Source organism: Jaculus jaculus, chromosome 3 (assembly GCF_020740685.1).
Source record: "Jaculus jaculus isolate mJacJac1 chromosome 3, mJacJac1.mat.Y.cur, whole genome shotgun sequence".
NCBI lineage: Eukaryota > Metazoa > Chordata > Mammalia > Rodentia > Dipodidae > Jaculus > Jaculus jaculus.
This window is the reverse complement of record NC_059104.1, coordinates 61,241,619-61,265,169: the sequence shown is the minus strand read 5'-3', so window position 1 is coordinate 61,265,169 and position 23,551 is coordinate 61,241,619. Positions and strand designations below refer to the sequence as shown.

At 41.8% G+C, this 23,551-nt stretch overlaps 1 protein-coding gene across 2 annotated transcripts in view; it reads right to left on the bottom strand.

Moving 5' to 3' along the window:
• Dgkh (diacylglycerol kinase eta) overlaps positions 1-23,338 on the bottom strand; it is a 233,189-nt gene extending 209,851 nt beyond the window's left edge. Inside the window, exon 1 of one of the 2 annotated variants that reach the window (XM_004650996.2) lies at positions 23,144-23,338. In XM_004650996.2, coding sequence (XP_004651053.2) covers positions 23,144-23,332 — 189 coding nt within the window. In that variant the 5' untranslated portion in view covers positions 23,333-23,338. The remainder of the gene's footprint in view (positions 1-23,143) is intronic. The other variant, XM_045145808.1, reaches the window with a different exon arrangement.
• Between the last annotated feature and the right edge of the window lie 213 nt (positions 23,339-23,551).

Sequence of the window (23,551 nt, the reverse complement as noted above, 5' to 3'; positions counted from 1 at the left end):
CCTCATGACCGAGAAAAGCTTAACTTATACACGTTTTTCAATGAGGCACATGACAGCTTTCTTGCTTTTAGGACTACTAGGTACACTTTGGCACCAAACTGAGGGTCATTTTAATGAGGGTCATAATCAGTAACATCATTAAAAACAGCACAAAATGGCGAAAATGTAGGATCTTGCCTATGCACTCAAGCAAAGGACATCGGCTGACAAACAACATGTACTTTGGGCAATTCAAGAGCTTGTCCACAATAGCCATGACAGTATCATAAGTAGTGAACTTGAAATTATAAATAAAGATAAGCAAGAAGATAAGCAAATTAGCAAACAGGATGGTATGAGTATGGGGATGAACTGTTTAAAATGTTAACTGCATTCATGTAGTGTTTATAATTGCCTAAAACCTGTATTAAGCACAGTGCTGAGTTCAGTAACAACAAGGTGCACTAAAGACAGCCTGATCCCAGGAGGTATGACTCCCCACAATTATGCAAAGCTACCATTACATGGTATTTGTCATATGAGAAACATTGTTATTGAGGGTCATATGTTTTGTCTTTAAGATCAAAAGAAGGGCTGGGGAGATGACTCAGCAGTTTCAAGGCACTTGCTTACAAAGCCTGCCAGCCCAGGTTCATTTCCCCAGTACCCATGTTAAGCCAGATGCACAAAGTGATGCAAGCATCTGGAATTGAAATTCACTTGCAGAAGCAACAAGTCCTAATGTTCCCATTCATTACCCCCACCCCTCTCTTCCTCTCTCTCATAAATAACTCAAAAGCAGCCAGCATGGTGGCACACGCCTTTAATACCAACACTCAGGAGGCAGAATAAGAGGATCACTGTGAATTCAAGGCCAGTCTGGGACCTTCAAAGTGAGTTCCAGGTCAGCCTAGATTAGAGTGAGACATATGTGTATGTGTGTGTGTGTGTGTATGTATGTATGTATGTATGTATGTATGTATGTGTGTGTGTGCATATATATAAAACAAAAGAAGTTGGGTGTTGTGGTGCATGGCTTTAATCCCAGCACTTTGAAGGCTGTGGTAGGAGGATTGCCAGCCTGGAGCTACAAAGTGAGTTCCAGGTCAGCCTGTGACTCCTACCTCAAAGAAAGGAAGGAAGGAGGGAGGGAGGGAGGGAGGAAGGGAGGGGAAAGTGAAAAACTTCAATAGTTTGTATATATGAAGCAGGTTGTTTGCTAAAAAGAATTATTCACACAAAAAGTACATTTTACCACATGCATTTCCAATATCATTCTACCAATACATTATCATTTGCGAACTTTTTTACGTGTGTATGTGGGGGGGGTGTGGTGTGGTATGTAGCAGGGTCTCTTGCTGCTGCAATCAAATGCCAGGTGAAGGCACCATTTTTGGAGTCTAGCTTTATGTGGGTGCTGGGGAGTTGAACCTAGGCTGGCAGGTTTTGCAAGCAAGCACCTTTAGCTGCTGAGCCATCTTCCCAGGCTCAAAAACATCTTAATACTAACTAACCTTGTTTATAAGTATGGATCACATCTGGTTTGTTGTCTGCTAGCTTTTTTTTCCTTTTTTTTTTTTTTTTTTTTTTTTTTTTTTTTTTTTGAGGTACGGGTCTCACTCTAGCCCAGGCTGACCTGGAATTCATTGTGTACTCTCAGGGTGGCCTCAAATTCATGGCTATCCTCCTAACTCTGCCTCCTGAGTGCTGGGATTAAAGGCGTGCGCCACCATGCCCAGCTTTGTTTTGTTTTTTGAGATAAAATAGGGCCTCATTATGTAGCCCAGTCTGGTCTCTAACCTATGGTGATCCACCTGTCTCAGCCTTCCGAGTGATAGGCTTACAAGCATGAGCCACCACACCTGGCTGGTTTGCTTTTACTTTTACAGAAGTAAGAAAATGTTGAATTATTATTCAGCTTCTTAAATGCATAAACAAAAATTTATAGTGTTAGGCAGATAACTCCACTTATATTTTTACTATCCAATGAAAGCATTTAATGTGCTTCTAGAAATATGAAACTTCAATCAAATTAGTAAATGTTTTATTAATAGTTTGAATGCTTTTAGCTTTTATTTTTGACACTTTCATACATGTATATAATGTACTTTGATCTTATCCCACCCCTAGCTACTCTCTATTATCCCTTCTTCCCATCCCACTAAAACGCTTCTTCTTCCCAACTAATCCCCTCTTCTCCTCTTACTTTCAAGTCTTTTTTTTAACCCACTGTGTTAAACTTGGGTTGTTTGCAGGACCATAAGTGTGACCAGTGGCTGCGCCTCTGACAAACTATTAGCTGCCATGGCTACTCTCTCTCAAATAATAAATAAGTAAATAAAAATGAAAAAGAAATAAGAAAATGAGCAAATAAAAGTAAAACAAAAAATAAACACTAATAAGCTCCCAAGACAGTGAGAAACCTCCTGCTCTCATCCCATACCAGACCTTTCTTGTTGCTCATATAAGGTGCGAGGGTGTAACCGAAGAGGAATTAAGTATGCATATTAATTATTTTTTCATTTCGGCCTCGATGCCTACTGGAAAGCCTACTATCTGCCAGGAACTTGACTGTACAGCGGAATTTTTAACATGGATGTGTACAATTCTCTAAACAATATCTTATTATTGGATACTTGTATCATAAACCACAGATGAGAAGAATATTTCTGGTTAAACATTGGAGTATGTGGGATTTTCATCTTGGATACTGATTCATGTTTAGTTTCAGTATGTCAGGATCTAGTAAGTCTTTTCCTTCTGTTTTCTTCCATTAGTGTTACATTTTTAAATTTAAAAAGAGTCTATCTTGTTCTTCCACAAACAACCAGGACCACTCCTGGGAGGGAGATCTTTCATAGCATTTAAACATTATGTTTGGTCAAGTTCAGTGCACAGAACTTGGTGTCAGAGCTAGTCTCTTTCTGAGATAGCCCCTAGCCCGAACCAACCAGCTGTCCCTCTGGTTCACCTGAGCTGGAAGACAACCCGCCACTATTAAGTTATAAATACAAGGGAAGGGCAGGCTCTCTGACCACTTGGGAACTGGCTTGACCCAGACCCAGGCCCAGACAGAAGAGCCCATGAGCCCTTACTCTCCACAAGAGTTCCTTTATTATCCCCTCCAGCTCCTAACATGGCAGGAGCTCCTGGAATTTTCTTTTTGATCTTTTCTTTCTATGACTTTTCCAGGCCCTTCAACATGGGATCTCTAGCCACATGGGTGCCTTTCCTTGGCTTTGTACTTCCTTCAGTAAATATGATAATTTGATAATTTTTAGAAGAGTCTACATCTGGTGTGGTGGTACATGCTTTTAATCCCAGCCCTTGGGAGGCAGAGGTAGTAGGATCACCATAAATTCAAGGTCACCTTGAGAATGCATAGTGAATTCCAGGTCAACCTGGACTAGAGGGAGACCTTACCTTATAAAAAAGAAAGAAAGAAAACAGGTGTCTGACTTGAAATACTATCTTTACTGTAAAATACATTCTTATTTACATCCATGAACAAATAATCTATTTATTCCTCTAATCAAGCCAAATTAATTTTTACAGCTTCGTGCTGTTTTATTACATCTGATTGACTAAGGACCTCTTTACCAGTGTTCTATTTCAATATGTGACTAAGTATTATTTTATGACTTTTTAGGTCAAGTTAACTATAATAGCAGATGTAACTATATAAAATTTTACAGATAAATTTAATAATGTATGCAGCATTCATTCAAATTTATTTTATTCATTAATAAAGTTTCATAATTCAGTGTTCTACATATTTCTTTTCTTTTTTGCATGTGTGGAGGTGTATTGGGTACATGCATGTGTGTTCATATGAGTGTGGGTGTACATGTAAGGGGGTGCATATGCACAGGGGCATGCATGTGTGCAGAGGCCAGACAGCAACCTCCAGTGTCATCCTCAGGAACACCACTCCACCTCTTTTTGAAACACAGTCTTCCGTTGGCCTGGAGTTCACCAGTTGGACTATACTGGGTAGCTAGTGAATGCCTGGCATCTGCTTATCTCTGCCTCCCCAGTGCTGCTATTACAAGCATGTGCAACCACACCTAGTATTATTTGGGGGGAGGGGTTGAGGTGGGGTCTCACTCTAGCCCAGGCTGACCTGGAATTCACTATGTAGTCTCAGGGTGGCCTCGAACTCAGGTGATCCTCCTACCTCTGCCTCCCGAGTGCTGGGAATAAAGGCATATGCCACCACGCCTGGCTTATTTTTCACTTTTTTAACACTAGAAAGTCTTTGAAATATTATTTGAGTTATAGAAATTATATTTGAGTTAAAGCTTCTCCTATAATTGCAGTTTTATATTTAATATTATTTACATATAATTATAACTCTTTACATCGTGGCAAAATACACATAACAAACTTCACTATCTTAGCCACATAAACATTAGTTCAGTGACATTAAATGCATTCATATTACTGGGATATCAAAACCACCATCCATCAACAGAACACTTTATCTTGAAAAAGTAAACTCATTTACCCATTAAATCACTATCCTCTCTCCCCCCACCAGCCATCAACCATCATTTTCCTGTCCCTATGCACTTGACCACACTAAGCATTTCATGTATGTTCAATCACACAATAGTTAGCTTTCTTTGTGACTGGATTAGTTCATTTAGTAGAGTGTCCTCAAAGTTCATGCACATGGTAGCATATGTCAGAATTTCCTTCCTGTGTAAGCCTAAATCATATCCCATTATATGCATGCCTCACATTTTAGCTATTCAGTATCTATCAATACATACTTGAGATATTCCAATTTGGTAATGGGGCTCCTGTAACTGATACTGCTATGAATGTAGTGTTCAACTGTTCATAGATTTAATGTTTTGTGTGTCACCTGCTCAGATTGTACTATGTTCCCTAGGTTTTATCAGCCCATGAGTAAACATGGAATCACAAGGATGACCATGATCCACTTTACCAGCAGTTTCTCCTACTCATACGAGATCCCAGTCTTCCTCTGTCCTACATGTGCTCAGATTCACCTCCTCCTTCATCTTCCTAATATACAAAAATGGCAAGTACCTAGCTTGCCCTATTTATTTCTGCCTCTTGATTACTCCATACACACTGGAGTCTTCAGGAATAATGCTACCAAATGATTTTTCCATGTCCCTCCATTATACCCACTCTCTTGTCCATGCCAAAGAAGACAGAAAGAGCTGATACAATGAGCAAGATTTTTTTTTCTTTAAGAAGGACGACCACGCATGCATAAATGGTAATAATTTAGAACTGCTGTGACTTAAATGGATAATGATAAGGTGGAAGTGTTTACACCAGAGAAAGGCTGGATCTCCTTCAGCATTCCTCCCTTCCTACTGTGGAATCTTTACTTCATCTATGATAACAATCTGTCTACTCCTCAGATAAGACCCAATCGACAAGAAAAGGTTTACAACAAAAAGCTCTGGTTTCTAGCTTGTCAAGGCAGTGCAAGCCTGAGAATTCTTTCTCCATGACTACAAGATTCCACCCTTGCTCACTTCATCCTGAAGAAAGGAGGCACCCTATTGGAAAAAGTACCACCATCTCCAGATTCCTAAGTATTTGGCTACCACTAGCATTTACTATATGCCAGTCATAAACTGAAGATTTTCTAAGGTTTACATATGAGGACACTGAGGCTTACTGGTGTTCTGCGGCTTTCTGAGTAAGACTGGAAGCAAGTTGGCTGTGATGATACATGTCAACATTCTCACCAGTTGTGGGGCTACAAGGGGAGTTCAAGTCTAGCCTGAGCCACACAGTGATACTGGAGTTGGGGGACAGGACTCTGCGTATATAGTTTTCAAAATTCAAAGTAGTTTTAATTTATTTACTTATTCAAGAGAATTTTTCCTTTTCATATTCTATATAAAATATTTTTGGGCCGGGCGTGGTGGCGCACGCCTTTAATCCCAGCACTCGGGAGGCAGAGGTAGGAGGATTGCCGTAAGTTCAAGGCCACCCTGAAACTCCATAGTGAATTCCAGGTCAGCCTGGGTTAGAGTGAGACCCTACCTCAAAAAAACAAAAAAAAAAAAATTGTATTTAACAAAAAGAGGATGCACAAGCTACAACACATTATCTAGAAATATCCTCCCCCCGCAAAAAAAAAAAAAATCTAACTAGAAAGTTTCTTCCTTTTTTGTTTTCATTTTGTTTTTTTTTTTTTCAAGGTAAAATCTCACTCTAGACCAGGCTGACCTGGAATTCACTCTGACTCTGGAACTCACTTATAACTCACAGTGATCCTCCTCCTGCCTCCAAAGTGCTAGGATTAAAGGTATGTGCCACCGTGCTGGGCCCATCTTATAGTTTCTTTCAGTTGACTTTTTTTTTTTTCCTTTTTTAAAATTTGAATAACTAAAGGTTCATTCTTGAAACCATACTTATCCACAATCTTCTCCCCCATCACTTCTCAGTCCCACAGTCACTCAAGCCCCGCATAAATTCTGTGTGGTCGCCTCTAGTCTCCCCAGCCCCTCTCGCCTAGCCATGCCTAAGACAACCTGCAGCCATGTCTGACGCAGTTCTCCACTGACTCCAGGGATACAGGTGATCAGGGCCCCAAGCCAGGTCACAGAACCTACAAGACACTCCTGGTCACTCCCTTCTGCTTGGTATTCACAGTGCATTCCTCTAGCCCACTGATTTACTTCCCCACTTCCCTGACCAGGCATTTTCTACCCTTCCCCTTTCCCCGGTACCTTCTTGTCGCCTTGACTTCCGTCTACAAGCTAGGCTCCTATTCCACTGAGAAGAACTGGAAGTGCCTTGTCCTGCATGTGGCAGCATGAGAGTCTGACAGACAGAACAAACTGCTTATTCCTCTGGAAGAACTGGACAGTCTGACAGAATGCACTGCTTATCCCTCGAGAAAAACAGGAAGGCTTGATTGGTTTGAGAACAAATTTACCATTCCCCTGAAGTGGACATGACTCCCTGCTTCATATATTGCGCTACTAACCTTCCTCTTGACCTCAGTCTTCTCCTATCCATATTTTCCCTATGCTTGATAAGAGTGTGGGATGTAAGAAAATAATAGCATATAAGCAGAAATCAGAGAAACAGAAAAAGGGGACATCTCCAGTGGAAGGAATCACATATGTATACATCGAGAAACACTTGAGAAGAGTTTAACATGATTGCCTAGAGAGTGACATGGCAGAAAACACACCTGCAGTCCAGGGCTTTGTCGTTCCAGAGGTGCTCTGCGACCAGACAGCCCCATAGGCCACGTCACATCACTGAGGCTTAAACAACTATGAGATTACACCTTATCCCAGTAAGGAGAGCAAACATTAAAAAATCAAATGAAAATAAATTCTGGCAATGATGTGGAGAAATAGGAACCCTCATCCACTGTTGGTGGGAATGTGAGATGGTATAACCACTTTGGAAAGCAATATGGAGACTCTAAAAAGGTTGACTATTGAGTTACCAACAGAGCCAGTTATTCCTTTACTGGGCATTTACCCTAAAAGCTCCATGCCTCAGTTCAGACAGATTTACTCAACCATGTTTATAGTTGCTCAATTCATAATAGCTAACAGCTGGAATCAACACAGATGTTCATCATTAGATGAATGGATAACAGAGATGTGGTATATCTACATGATGGAATTCTACACAACATTAAGGAAAAATGACACAATGAAATTTGAAGAAAAATTGTTGAATCTGGAACAGATCATTCTCAGTGAACTCACCCAGTAAAATAATCATTGCAAAGTCTCATTCATCCATGGCTCCTAACCTGAATCTCTCAGAGATGCTGACATACCTAATAAGCATCTCAAGGACAGGACAATATGGTGGGTGGGCGGGAGGGGAGAGTAAAGGTAGAGGACACAAAACTGGACCCAAAGGCCAATGGTACCATAAAATTCTACATCCTAAAAGACAGACTAAATGGTTGAAACTTCATCAGGCCCTTAGAGGGAACACCTGAATCACAGGGCCCTGGAGAGGGAATGATGAAGACGAACCTTAATCTTCTCCTGTTTCTCTCTGTCTACCTCCTTCCTTCCTCCTTCTCTCTGTCTCTTCCATATTACCTACCTTGTTTTTCCTTCTTTTCTTTGACACTGACCTGTAACTTCCAGTACCAGCAGGTGGCTAACATCCACAATGAGCTGTTGATCAGAGAGACCTACAAGGTTTCCCAAAAGAAGACAGATTTCTGTCAGAGTACTTGATGACCCACCAAAGGTTAATGGTAAGACCCTAATGCTGAAGATACCATATGCTGATGATATGGAACAGGGAATAACCTGGGTGGAACCTGGAAGAGAGTCAGTGCCCAGACTGTTAGCTTGTCTAGTGCCAGAAGGTGCTACAAGAGTGACTGGGGGAAAATGACCAATATCTGTCCAAGAAACTCATGGTATAAGCTACTCAGCAGCAACAACATGACATGATGCTCACACAAGTTCAATAATGGTACACAGACATTGTGGAAAACCAACCAACTGCTCTTGACTTAGCTAACTGATCTGCTGAAGCTAGGAAACAAGTCAGAACCATATCCAAACATGAGCCCACTCTCCATTACCAAGCTCCCACAAGTCATGGGCTACAATAGTGCCTTTACCTATTAAATTCTCTCTCTCAAAAAAAATCATTATCCCATTTATCTGGCACTAACTTTACTTTCCACTGGAGAATTTGCTTCTCTTTTTCAGATAGACGCAGATCCTAAGGAGAGAACCAGCCTGTCACGCCTCAAAAGGGCCACAGCTGAAACCAAGAGTAATTAGGGAAATAAGCAAGAGTGCTGCTTTCTTGGTGAACCTGGTACCAGCACAAGGGTGAAGGAGATTGACACAGAGAACACTCGACCTCTACCAAACCAGATATCCAGAGACACAGATATTCCCAAGACCTCATCACTGAAGCAGACATAAAATGAACCCAACATTGGCTCAGGGAAATTTGAGGAAGAGGGGGCGGAAAGATTGTTAGAGCCACAGGTTGGATCATTATGCACAGAGACATTGCTTCTTACCCATAATGGATGGCTAACCCTGCAATGCATGACCAACATTCCTCAACAAGAAGGGTCCCTGCAGAGGGTGGAGGGTAGAGAGGAGGCTAATGATGGTACCAACATGACTGTATACACTGTGTACATAACATAAAGTATAACTACCTTGTAATTTCCTTTTACCAATCAATTTGGATTTAGCCCTTTTTTTACTTTGTGTGCTTTTTGTGTTTGTGTGCATGGTATATATACGTTTATATACACATGTGTATGCAGGTGCACTTGCACATGCATGTGGAGGCTGAAGATCAACATTAGGAGTCATCCTTGGTCTCTCTCCACCTTGTTCTTTGACACAGATCTCTCACTGAACCTACAAGTCACCAATTCAGCTACACTAGGTAGCCAGCAAGCTAGGGATCCACCTGTTTCCACCTCCCCAGTGCTGGGATTACAGGTGCGCACCACCACACCTAGCATTTTGCACAGGTGCTGGAATCCACATTCGGGTCTTCAAGCTTGCATAGCAAGCCCTTTGCCCACTGGGCCATAGTTTTAGCCTTTCAAGTGGGCATACGCATGGTAATAAAATTTAGAGAACCATTGAAAACCCAGTGAACCTGGGGAATACATGAAACTCAAGCTAAGTACTTTTCTACAGTTATCTTTTTATTTACTGATAATTCACATCCACCTTTCTACCTGGTTCTCCAGCATTCCATCTCAGCCTCACCGACCTCCTCATCATCATCACAGCTGTTGTTGGCTCTTACATTGCTCTTCCCACACATTCATACAACGCAGCTCTCAAATCACCTTCCCAGGGAGACATAACTTCCTCACAACTCTTCCCACTCCACCCCTGCTAGAGTCTTACTTAATTTTCTATAGCACTTCTCCTGCTATTCACTTCCCATAGTTTTTAATGCCTGTGTTCTCACTGTATTAAATGTGAGCTCCATGAGGGCAGAACTTTTAGTCCATCTTGCCTCCTATTCTATTCCTTGCACCTACCAAGTGCTTGAACTGCTGTAGGTATTTTTAGAATGTGTGAACTGAGGTGCAACTGGAGAGTAAAAATGGAAGGCACACAGGGGTAGATGCATGGTACTGAAAATGTTCTGAGCCAGATGTAGTGGCCCACACCTATAATCCTAGAACACTGCAAGCTGAGACAGAAGTTCCAGTCTAGCCTGACCTAGAGGAAGACCCTGTCTCAAAAGACAAACAAACAAACTTTAAATATAAATTTCATGCATTTATTTCAATGTATTTGTTTATGTTTGTGTTGGGTTTTGGCAGGGGTCTCGATCATGCTGGCCTCAAATCCCTAAGCTTAAACCATCTCCCATCCAAGCCTTCTGAGCAGCTGGGGTTATTGGTACATGTCTCCTCAGTTCAGAAATGTGAGAATACCCGTTTCCTCGGCATTTTATAGTTCACAAAGCACACAATCTTATTTAACATTTGCATAAAATTACGTCAATTTTCAAATGATGAAACTGGTCCTGGAACTGAAATTGATCTGCTAAATGAATGGCAGAGAGAAATGGACTTCACAAGGATGTCTTTGACCTTGTACCCATGGGAGCTCAGAGTAGAGTGCAGGGGCTCCAATGCTGAGCTTCTTGGTGCAGACCTCCTGGGCCAGGAAGCTTTAATGAACAGCATGCAAGCAAGGGGACCAGCAGCAGGTTCAGAGCTCCTGGCAACTTCTCTTCCCTTTTTTCCTCCTTCCTCCCTCCTCTCTCCTTGAAACCTCCTTCTCTTCTTGCTTTTGCTTATCTTTCATCCTGCCCCTTCCTTAATAACTTGCTGAATTTCTGAACCAATTTCCCATCATGCTTTTGAGTTCATAAAGCCTTTTGCATGTGAATCCTGCTTTTACTGAATAAACATTCGATAATATCTTCAGATTTAAAACTGAAAGCTCAAATTTCTAAGAGTTTTCATGTCAATGAACAGAAATCATCAAATCTTTTTGTTCAAAACATCCTCAGGACAAATTTAGAAGAAAAAAACCTAACTCTTCAAACAGGTTTTCAAAGAAGACTGTTAGTTTCACTTCTATAAGGTAAAATGGTATTTTTTAAAGGTCATGATATAGATTAAGAATAGCATGGCAAGTAATTTTCCATTTGGTCTATTAAGACATATTTTAGGAAAAAAAATGTTAGTAAAATTTATTTTTAACTAGGTAAGGAATAAAAATGACAGTTTTTTTTTTATATATATAAATCTGGTTTTCACCACCCATTTTATTTAGAAAAGGAAATGTGCAAGAGAATTTACCTGAGCAGGCATGCAGTTCTGAGCTGAATTGAATACAAACCCCTGCACTTGCAGTACTGCGGTGTCTGAACACACAATATCTCGGTGATAAAATGGACACCCAGCTTTAGAATGACAAGCAAAAAGGCTTTTTAATTTTTCACACAGGGCCTCACTACGTAGCCCAGACCAGCCTGGAACGAACTCAAAGTAATTCTCCTGCCTTAGCTTCCTAAATGCTCAGATTACAGGCATGAGCCACCATGCCCAGCTTTAAAGAATTTACTATACATTCTTTTGGTAGTTTGAAAAAGTCCTGGTAGTCAGATGGCTCCATGAAAATGTTAGATATTTTAGCACCACATATGATTAAAGATACTCACATTTCCTCAATATAATAGCCTCATAACAAAAAGTAGGAATGAATTGTTAGCATTTATGTTCATTTTTAAACTTCTATTTTTTAATCATTGGTACATGTATATATCAATCTGCTGAGCAAGTTCTCTCTCATTTCCCCCGACTGTCCCTTTTCTCACCCTAAAAAGCATCTACAGCTGGGCATAGTGACTAATGTCGGTATCCCAGCACTCAGGCTGCGAAAGCAGGAAGGCGGTCAAAAGTTTGAGATCCAGGCTAGTACGGGTTTCAGAGAGACCCTGACTCAAAAATAAAGGACAAAAAAAAAAAAAGGTTGAGGAGATGACTCACTGAACAAAGGCACATAGTCCACAAGCCTGCCAGCTTGAGGTCAGATCCACAGCGCCCACATAAAGCCAGACTCAAAGCAGTGCCACGTCTGTAATCCCAATGTGCAGTGGGAGGTGGAGTCATGAGAATCCTGCTAGCTTGTTCTTTCCCGAAGCAAATAAGGGAGGCCCTGTCTTAAACAAGATCTAAGGACAGGGTCTAGAGACATGGCTTAGTGGTTAAGGCACTTGCCTGTGACGCCTAAGGACCCATGTGTGACTCCCCAGATCCCACATAGGCCAGATGCACAAGGTAATGCATGCATAAGATTGCACATGTGCATAAGGTGATACACACATCTGGAGTTCAATTACAGTGGTTGGAGCCTGGTGTGCAAATTCTCTCTCTTTCTCTCTCTCTCTCTCTCTCTCTCATTCTCTCTCTCTCTCTCTCTCTCTCTCTCTCTCTCTCTCTCTCTTGCTTGCTCTTATTTAAAAAAAAAAAGGTCAGTCTATTGGGCTTGCCTCAAAAAGAAAGTAAGGAGAAGTCCAAAAACCCAAGGCTGTCCCCAATTTCCACATGCTCACAGTGACATGTACACACACACACACACACACACACACACACACACACACACAATTCTTTTAAAATAATAAAAGAAAAAAATCTGTGAAATAGAAACCAAGTATACTGAATTCTAAATTAAAGCTGTTATTAACAGTAACTGTTGGCCATTTTAAGCCTCTTAACCAAACCAAAAATATAAATGTGTTTCAAGTGGCTAAGCAGACACAGAGTGAAATATTCAATACCCAACAAAGCCAAACAAATTTGCCAGGGAAACTGTAATGTCCTAACGTGTTATGGTCTGTTTCAAAGGTCTATTCTTAGATGTAAAACAAACTCTTTTTAATTAAAAACTTTGCTTATAAAAACACTTCCTGAATAAGCCAAGCCTAGCAAGTCCAATATAAGAGCACTGCTGTCCATACACAGGAAACAGAAAGGAGGCCGAGTGTTTTCATATTACCTTTCCCTATGCCTTCCATGACAGCAAACACGTTAAACTGGGTGAAAGCTTTCTAAATTTAGATTCTTTCAAATAATGCATCCTAAGCTATATGTAAAGGTTTAGTAAATTATTTATGTTTCTTATCTTTAATAATGGGATATCATGTTTGACAAGTAATCAAAATGGAAAGCTGTTATACCATATATTACTGTACGAATAGTCAGAGTTTCCAGTCTATATTTAGTTCACATTAAAATGGAAGCAAAGACACAAACCAGGCTAAAAATAAAATGTTCTACAAAGACGGGATTTTTCAAATGGATTGAAATTTAGCTTTATTTGGTCCCTCAAATGCTGGCCATATTTAGCAGCACCTTAACTTTGCAGTGATTTGAAAATCTAACTATACCATCTTCCATCAATAAGAATAGAGGCTGGCATTAGCCAACTACAGCCCATAGACCATATCCACTGGCCATATCCTGTTGGCCACCTGAGTTTACACTGAACAAGTGATGGTTTTTAACATGTTTACATAGATTAAGCATAGAAGGATATTTTTTAAAACCTTAAAATTATTTGAAATTCAAATTTCTATGTCCTTAAAGTTTTTTTAGAATACAACCACAGATATTAACTTAAGTATTCTCTACGGTTACTTCATACTGCAATGGCAGAGTTGGCTACTGTTTTTTGTCCTTTGAGGTATAAATGGAAAATAAAAATTATAAACTGGCTGTGATAGCTCATGCCTGTAATCCTAGCTACTAAGGAGGCTGAGGCAGGAAGACTGAAAGTCCAAGGCCAGCATGAGATACATAGAGTTGAAGGCCGGACTGAGCATCTTAAGAAAACCCTCAAGATTGAGAGATGGCTTAGCAGTTAAGGTGCTTGCCTGCAAAGCCTAAGGACCACAGTTCAATTCCCCAGTACCAACGTAAAGCCAGGTGCACAACGTGGCACATGCTACTGAGTTCATTTACAGCAGCTGGAGGCCCTGGCATACCTATTCTCTATCTCTCTCTGCTTGTAAATAAAAAGAAAACCCTGACACCAAATAAAATTAAAAATAGAGTGAGGGAGGGGTACAGGGTGTGTACTATGGTGGTAGAACACTTGCTTAGCATGTACTAGGCCTGCTCTATATCCCCAAAGCATCACATTTTAAATTACATACTTATATGACATGATATTCTGATATATACATGCAGATATATGTATGTACACAGTGTGAATTTATTAAACCTGACTAGCTTGTATATCCAACACCTGAAATTTCTTGGGGGTAAGAACTTTTTGTTTGTTTTAAGGCAGGGTCTCAGTCTGGTCCAGGAATTAACTAAGTAGTCCCAGGGTGGACTTGAACTCATGGTGATCCTCCTACCTCTGCCTCCTGAGTGCTGGGATTAAAGGCATGTGCCACCATGCCCGGCTTAAATCACCTTTTATAAGATCTATCCTTTAATAAATTTCAAGTATGTAATTATTGTTATTAGCCATGGTCACCATGAAATACTTACACAGTAGAACTTATTGTACTGCCCAGAACTCACTTATCCAGTCTGACTGAAACTTTGTACCCTTTTTCCAATATCACTCCATCCATCTTTCACCTCCCTCCCTGGGCCATCATTCTCAGAGTTGAGTAATTATGACAGAGACCTAATGGCCCACAATACTATAAATCCTTCAGAATCTTCTTCTTTTTAGAAAAGTTGGCCAAGGGCTAGAGAGAAAGATCAGTGTATAAATCACTTACCATGCACACATGCGTATGAGTTCAGAACCCAAAGTAAGATGCTATGGCAGGCATCTGTAATCTCAGTGAGGCTAGGGAGACAGAAGAATCCACCAGAAGCTTACAGGCCAGGTAGCCTGGTGAAACAGAGCTACGAACAAGAGACTGCCTCAAACAAGGTGGAAAGTGAGGACTGACACCTGACGTTGTCTGCTGACCTACACATGCTCACACTGGCATGCACATGTCTATACTCACTGCCATGCACAGCCTGTACATAAACACACACACACACACACACACACACACACACACACACACACACACGCACGCACTTCCAGCTTCCATGCTAGATGTGTGGGATTATTTGAGGTATTTTCCTGGTTACTGATCATTTTAAAATGCAAAAGTTCCTCTTTACCTCACATTTCATATTGAGCTGAACAATAAACCTATCAGTCTGTCTTCAATCTTCTTTCTCCTCCCACTTCAGGCCATGTGGCTGTTTATCATTCTGTGGATCATTAATTACACTGTTTCCACACAGAACTGTTGCTAACAATGTTTAGTACTGTTTACTGATTTCTTTTGTTTCTGTTTCATGTGCTGTATATGAACTACCATAGCCTACTGCTGCAGTCAGGCTCTCATTGCTGCTAGAAATCACCCAACCAAGAACAGTTTGTGGGGAAAAGAGGTTTATTTTGGCATACAGGCTAGAGGGGAAGTTCCACGATGGCAGGGGAAAATGATGGCATGAGCAGAGAGGGTGGACATCACCCCCTGGCCAACATTAGGTGGACAATAGCAACAGGAGTGTACCAAACATTGGCAAGAGGAAACTGGCTATAACAGCCATAAGTCTGCCCCCAACAATACACTCCCTCCAAAAGATGTTAATTCCCAAATCTCCATCAGCTGGGAACCTAGCATTCACAACACCTAAATTTATGAGGGACACCTGAATCAAACTGCCACATTCCACCCCTCGCCCCCATAAACTGGTATACATACATGATGCAAAATACAATGCATTCAGTCTAACTTTAAAAGTCCCAATAGTCCAAGATCTTTTAACCGAGCCATAATACCAAAAAAAAAAAAAAAATCCCCCCAAAACCATAATGGCACAGAATAAACATTCACACTGCAAATGGAGGCACTGGGTATAGCAAAGAAATATTCAACCAATACAAGATGTAAACAGGGCAGGGGCTGAAGAGGTGGCTTAGCAGTTAAGCACTTGCCTGTGAAGCCTAAGGACCCCGGTTCAAGACTCATTTCCCCAGAACCCACGTTAGTCAGATGCACAAGGGGGCGCATACATCTGGCGTTCATTTGCAGTGGCTGATGGCCCTGGCGTGTCTATTTTCTATCTCTCTCTCTGCCTCTTTCTCTCTGTCTGTCACTGTCAAATAAATAGATAAAAATAAACAAACAAAAAAAAACCGATTTAAACAGGGCAAACACCAAACTCCGTAGCTCCAAATACAATAACTCTACACACTGACAAATCTCTAAGTCTGATAATGCTAACCAGCAACAAGTCTCTGGCATTCCAATTCCACCCCTCCAGATAGGCTACTCACAGTACTAGAAAACTTCATCAGGTGCTGGCAGCTTTCCTTAGCAGTCCTCTCGTGGTCCTGGCATCTACACTGGGTCTCCACTGCAATCCACGGTTCATCCTCATGGCCCCATGGGGTCTCTATGCAGGCACCCAGAAAACCTGCTTCACACTGCCCATGGCCATTTCCAAAACATAAGACTGTGTTGAAAACTCAATAACCCTTTTATTTTTCTTCTTTAATAAAAACATTCTGGGCTAGAGAGATTGATTAGTGGTTAAGGCACTTGCCTGCAAGCCTAAGGACCCAGGCTCGATTCTCCAGGTCCCACATAAGCCAGAAGCACATGGTGGTGCACGTATCTGGAGTTAGTTTGCAGTACCTAGCAACCCTGGCATGCTCATTCTCACTGTCTGTCTCTCTCTCTATTTGTCTCTCTCTCCCCCTCTCTGTCTCAAAGACATAAAAATAAAATCTTAAAAAAAAAACAATCCCCTAGTTCTTTAAAAAAACTTCCTGAAGAAAAAGTGGTATATAAAACACATGATATTTAAGACACTAAGGTTTGCATTATAAGAAAAAAGAAGTATACATGCAACAGACTGGAGAAATGGCCCAATGATTAAGTGAACTTCCTGCACAAGCATGAGGGCCTGAACCTACCCAAGTCTGAATTTCCCAATCCTACATAAATGGCTGGGCATGGGTGTCCATGTGCAAAAGGACACAGGGAGCAGGAATCATCCTGGATCCTAAAAACCGCCAAATTCCTATATCACTAAGAGATTTAGGCTCAAATTGAGAGCAAGCAGAACAATGGAGCAGGATGCCTGACATTCTGCTCTGGTCACTTCAGGTGAGAAATAGAGAGCTCCAAGGACATACACACATACACACACAGAGACAGACAAACAAAAAAGGAAAAGAATACATGTAGCAGTTATATCCTCATTGCTTGGACAAAACACCCAACCAGAAGCAGCTTGTGTCAGGATAGGGTTTGTTTCCAGATTACAGTTTCAAGTTTCACCATGGCAGGAAGAGCCCAACAAAAGCACATTTAGCTCACACCTTCACACATCAGCAGGGAGGAAACATGAAGAGTAAGGCAGCTTGCACTGGCGAATTGGGCTAAACTAAAATATCCCAAAACTCGCCCCCAGTGATAAACCTCCTCCAACAAGGCTCTACCTCCCAAAGGTTCTACCAGTTGGGGATTACGTATAGGGTTAATCACAAACACATGAGGCTATAGGAGACAATTTATATTCACACCACCACAGTACATATATATGTCATAAGAAAATGAGAACACGACCCAATCAGGATGTAACTTTGATACATACAGCTTCATGACCTTGATTGAGATGACTAAATGGTTAAAAAAGTTATCAGGGCAGTTCCCATTTGTTTGTACCACTATATAACAGTTAATGATCCTAACCTGCAAGCTGAGTAGGAAACCTCTGGCCATGCCTGCAAAATAAAGAGTACAGCATTGGGCTGTCAGGATGGCTTAACGGTTAAGGCATTTGCCTGCAAAGCCAAAAGACCCAGGTCCAATTCCCCAGGACCCATGTTAGCCAGATACACAAGGGGGTGTTTATTTGCAGTGGCTGGAGGCCCTGACATGCCCATTCTCCCTCTCTCTCTCTTTTTCTCTCTCTCTCTCCCCCCCCTTCTCCCTCTTTCTCTGTCAAACAAATAAATAAACATAAACTTTTTAAAGAGTATAGCACCAAGGGGCTAACAACAAACCCAAGTGCTCTGAGCTTGTATTCATGTTTCAAACTGTCTCATTCTTGAACGTCTATGACAACATGTCTAAAAGGAGACCCTACAAACTTAGGATTAATAGGGAAGGGTAAAGAGGCGAAAAATATATCAGGAGCATCACTGCTCCAATTTGGCTTCCCCACCTCACCACCACGTCCACTTCTGTATGCACGTTTGCCTTTGGGAAAGTAAGTTAGTCATACAATTATCTGCTTAGCACATGAGCACTTAGATGAAACTACCTGAAAGTCTAAAGCACAGAGAAAGGAAAAAGATGAAAAACAGAAAAACAATAGAGAGGATAAAAGATGTGCTAAAAAAGGGGGGGGGAATAAGAAAATGAAAAACTATGCAACATAGGGTACCATAGGACTAATTTATAAATGAGGATTTTTATTGTCATACTAATCTTAAACACACACTTGCTTTTACTCTGGCTGAGCATGTAGCTCTTTGGCAGAACACATGGCTAGCATGTGTGAGGCACTGGGGTTCATTTCCAGCACCATACACACACACACACACACACACACACACACACACACACACACATACATTTCCTCTAAAACACAATTACCAAAATATCCACTACAAAACTCCTGAGATTAGTGTGTTGTCCTAGAACAACTCTTACTTCCTCTCCTAGGGAGCTAATTAATTAAATAATAATATACCAAGTTAGGGTGAGCCATATAAAATTTCCTATGCTGCTACAATTTGGACTTGATGATAGAGCAATTTCATGTAGCTCAACTTAATACATGGAACAGACTACCATCACGAAAAACAATAACATAGATAGAAAGAAGATACAATGTATACAGACCATTCCTACTAGTATTTTTTATGTGTAATGTATATGTATTTACATGTACATTGTATTTTATAAACAATATATATTTGTATGTATGCATACTTGTATATGGACACAGATATCACATATAATATCTTTAACAAGGGTCTGACTATATAGCCAAGGTTAGCCTTGAACATGATGCAATCTTTCTGTCTCAGCTTCCCAAGTCCTGAGATTGCCACCACACCAAACTATAGAGTTTAAAGAGATATTTGTTTATTTGTACTATATTTATACATGTAAAATACATGCATATATTTATATACCATTACACATGCTACATATATAATACACTTGTATGTGCACAGAAATTTTCTGGCAATACATCAAAAAAAAAGTCACAAATGAATGCCTCTAAGAGGGAAACCAGAAGTCTGAGGCAAGATTACCTTTCATTAGCTAGGATCCCATCACTGTGAAGTCTCCTGTACTGGTATAATATATGAGATATATGTATTAGTTTTTAAATTATTTATTTATTTATGTAAGAGATAGGAAGAGAGAGAATGAATATGGTGGACCAGGACCTACTGCCAATGCAAACAAACTCTAGAGGCATGTGCCACTTTGCGTACCCAGATACTGGAGAAATGAACCCAGGCCATCAGACTTTGCAAGCAAGTGCCTTTTACCACTAAGCCATCTCTCCAGCCCAGTATTAATTATTTATTTAAATATTTTTATGTAAGTTTTTTTGGGAGGGATGTGTTTCAAGGTAGGGTCTCGCGCTAGCCCAGGCTGACCTGGAATTCACTATGTAGTCTCAGGGTGACCTTGAACTCATGGCAATCCTCCTATCTGCCACCCAAGTGCTGGGATTAAAGGCATGCTCCACCACGCACGGCTTATGTAAGTTTTTTAAAATATTTTATTTTTATTTTTTATTTGACAGAGAAAGAGGGAGGGAGGGAGGGAGGGAGGGAGGGAGGGAGGGAGAGAGAGAGAGAGAGAGAGAGAGAGAGAGAGAGAGAGAGAGAGAGAGAAAGAAAGAAAGAAAGAAAGAAAGAAAGAAAGAAAGAAAGAAAGAAAGAAAGGGAGGGAGGGAATGGGCACGCCATGCTCCAGCCACTGCAAATGAACTCCAGATGCGTGCGCCCCCTTGTGCATCTGGCTAACATGGGTCCTGGGGAATAGAACCAGGGTTCTTTGGCTTTGCAGGCAAATGCCTTAACTGCTAAGCCGTCCCTCCAGCCCTTTAAATATTTTATTATTCATTTATTTGACAGAGAAAAAGGGAGAGAGAGAGAATGGGCATGCTAGGGTCTCCAGCCACTATGAACAAACTCCCGATGCGTGTACCCCTTGTGCATCTGGCTAATGTGGGTCCTAGGGAATCAAACCTGAGTCCTTTGGCTTTGCAGAGCAAACACCTTAACTGCTAAGCCATCCCTCCAGCCCAGCATTACTTATTATTAAGCTGGGTTTTCTTGTGTAGTTCAGGCTAACCTCATATTCACCATCCTCCTGCCTCAGCTCCGACTACTAAAATTGCAAGGGTATGCCACCATACCCAATGACAGCATGTATTACTTTCTCAATTAAGGAAATGGCTTTCATATTTTTCAAATTCCACAGTAACATAATATCTTTTGCAAACAATGCAATTATGTAAAGTATTGACAACAAATAACACTACAGATAATTACTTAAGCTAATAGCCTTTTGTCACTCTAACTCTAAACTACCTACCAAACAGCTTTATGATCCTAAAGAGAACTGAATTACTACTAGCAATGTTTTACTAGCAATATTTTAGCATAAATATCCACATATATGAAGCATCACATGTAAGTATGTGGCAAATGTGCAGAGCCATTTATTAAAGAAGGATTGAAGCTACCACTAGTAATCTTTTGTTGTTGTTGTTTTGTTTTGTTTTTCGAGGTAGGGTCTTCATGTAGCGCAGGCTGACCTGGAATTCACTATGTAGTCTCAGAGGGGCCTCAAACTCATGGCAATCCTCCTAACTCTGCCTCCCAAGAGCTGGGATTAAAGGCATGTGCCACTATACCTGGCCTAATAATCTTAACCTGTCAGATGCAGTGGTTATTTGGTCCATCTTCAGGTTATCGGAGAAAGAATGTCTAGATGGAGCTAGAGAGATTGCTTAGGAGTTAAGGCGCTTGCCTGAAAAGCCAAAGGACTCAGGTTCAATTCCCCAATACCGAGGAAAGCCAGGTACAAAAAGGGGTACATGTGTCTGGAGTTTATTTGCAGTGGCTATACACCCTAGGGCACCCGATCTCTCTGTCTATCTCTGCTTGTAAATAAATAAATAATTTTTTTTAAAAAGAATGGGTAGGGATTATGCTGTAATTAAAATGACTAAGTTTTGGGCTAGACCCGGGGCTTGCATCTCCTCCTCCTCTCCCACCTTACACACCTATGGAGAAGATCAAGATGCTTCTGTTCTTATTGGGATTATATCTGAAGAACAGGATCCAGTAGGTAACTTTAGTTGTTCTAGTTGTATAAATTGCCCTACTAACCTCACTTTCGGTCTTCTAAAGTCATGCACAAGAGAAGAGAGTCATACTGATGAAGATGATGGCATTTGTCTACCAGGTGGGTGGCGCGAAGTAGAGTGTGACGCTGATCTCAGCAACTTAAGACCTTGTTCTATGAAAATGCTGATGAGCTTTTATGACTCCTAACTTACCGCAAGTATAAAATGAAGAATTTATGATATTCTGATAGTAAGTAGTAGAAGCAATATTTTAATGTTTGACAATTACCCATAACTGTGGTAAAATTTTTATCAGAAAGTTGAACATAAACCAAAAAAATTTGAGTTTGCTCTTAAAAATATTTTGTTTATTTATTTGCAAGCAGAGAGAGAGAGAATGGGTGTGCCTGGGCCTCTAGCCACTACAAACAAACTCCAGATTCATGTACCACTTTGCTGCGCATCTGGCATTACATGGATACTGGGGAATCAAGCCTGGCTCATTAGGCTTTGCAGGCTAGTGACTTAACTGCCAAGCCATCTCTCCAGCCCAAATATGCTTTTTACGTTTATTTTTATTCTTCACAAACATGCTTTATCCCCAAAATTAAACAGTATAATCTCAGCTATGACCTCAAATTCATGAAACCTACAAATATTAGTATAGGTACTCCCTAGCTAATTTACTATTCAACATTTTCTTCTCAATTCAATTTAAAGCCTTTTTAAGTTTTCTTTCAAACAATATAAATTAAATTAGCTAATCATGCCATATATTTGCATGGAATTCTGACTTTATCACATAAACATATAACAAATCATTTTTTAATATTTTATTTATTTATTTATTGGAGAGATAGAGAAAGAGGCAGGTAGAAGGAGAGAACAGGCATGCCAGGGCCTCTAGCTACTGCAAACTCCAAACATATGCGCTCTTATGTGGGTCCTGGGGAATCAAACCGGGGTCCTTGGTCTTCGCATGCGAACGCCTTAACCGCTAAGCCATTTCCCCAGCCCCACAAACCATTTTTAAACTTGCCATTTTGCCCATTATTAGCCCAATTTAATGATTTTAAACTAAGATTTTAAATGTTCAGTGTTCAAAAAGCCTCTATTTTGCTTGGCTTTAATCTTCGAAAAATAAACCCAAAATCATTAACGTATTACAAATGCTACAAGACTCAAAACTGTCTTTCGTTAAGGGAGTTACAAGATATGCAGCTCCGTTGATGACTGAAGCAATCCTGGACTCTTACAGTAACTTCTTGCGTGTGCCCTCGCGCTTTAGAAAATAGGCTGGCAGCTAAGACAAACCCTAATCCACAGGCACGTATTCAGAATTCTAATTCCATACAGGATCCCACCGAGCCTAAGCAACACTTCTCATGAAAATAACTTACAATGAATCAACTTTTGTGGATTTATTTTTAAAGAGGGCACCCCGTGATTTCACTGGTTCCCTTTTCAAATTCCTTCTTAATGTCGCCCACTGACAACAGACCCCCAGCGGACTGTGGGGGGTCACCTCTTCCCCATTCCCTCCGGCCAGGTGGGCCTGCAGGCGCACAAGGCAAGGGAGCCAGGGCTTGGCAAGGAGGGAAGAAAACACGACGTGGGGCTTCAGCCTTCCTCCCAGGCTCCCCACAAGCCCCGGCCAGGCGTAGGTAGCCCGGCGGGGATGCGGGCGCTGCGGGCCGGCCGGGAATCCCTCCCTTCCCCGGCCGCTGGGTCCAGGCCCCGCCCCCGCTCCGGGCTCCTCCCCCGGCCCCGGCCTCCCGGGCCCGGCCCGCGCGGCTGCCTCACCTTGGTCCGGAGCTGCCCGGAGGTGGACACTTTGCGGATCAGTTTCTGGGGTCCCTCCTGCTCCGCCTCGCTGTCGGACGAGTCCTCGGGCCCCGCCGCGGCGGCCGCGGGGCTGACAGCGGGACTGGCCCCGGTGGTCGCACCTCCCGCGGCGCCCGGGGGGTGGTGCTGGCTGCCGGCCCCGGCCATCCTCTCGGACTCCTGCGGGGACAAGCAGGCGGCGGTCAGCGGGTGTCCCTGCGTCCCCGTCCCGCGACCGTGCGCCGCCCCTCGCTCCGGGCCTCCGCGGCCGCCCACCCTCCGGCAGGGATCTCCCGGCCCCGCGGCCCACCCAACCGCGGGGACCTTGCGCGCCTCGGGAAGCCCCGGGCTCCCGAGCCGGAATGTGGCCAGCGCGGGCCGAGGACC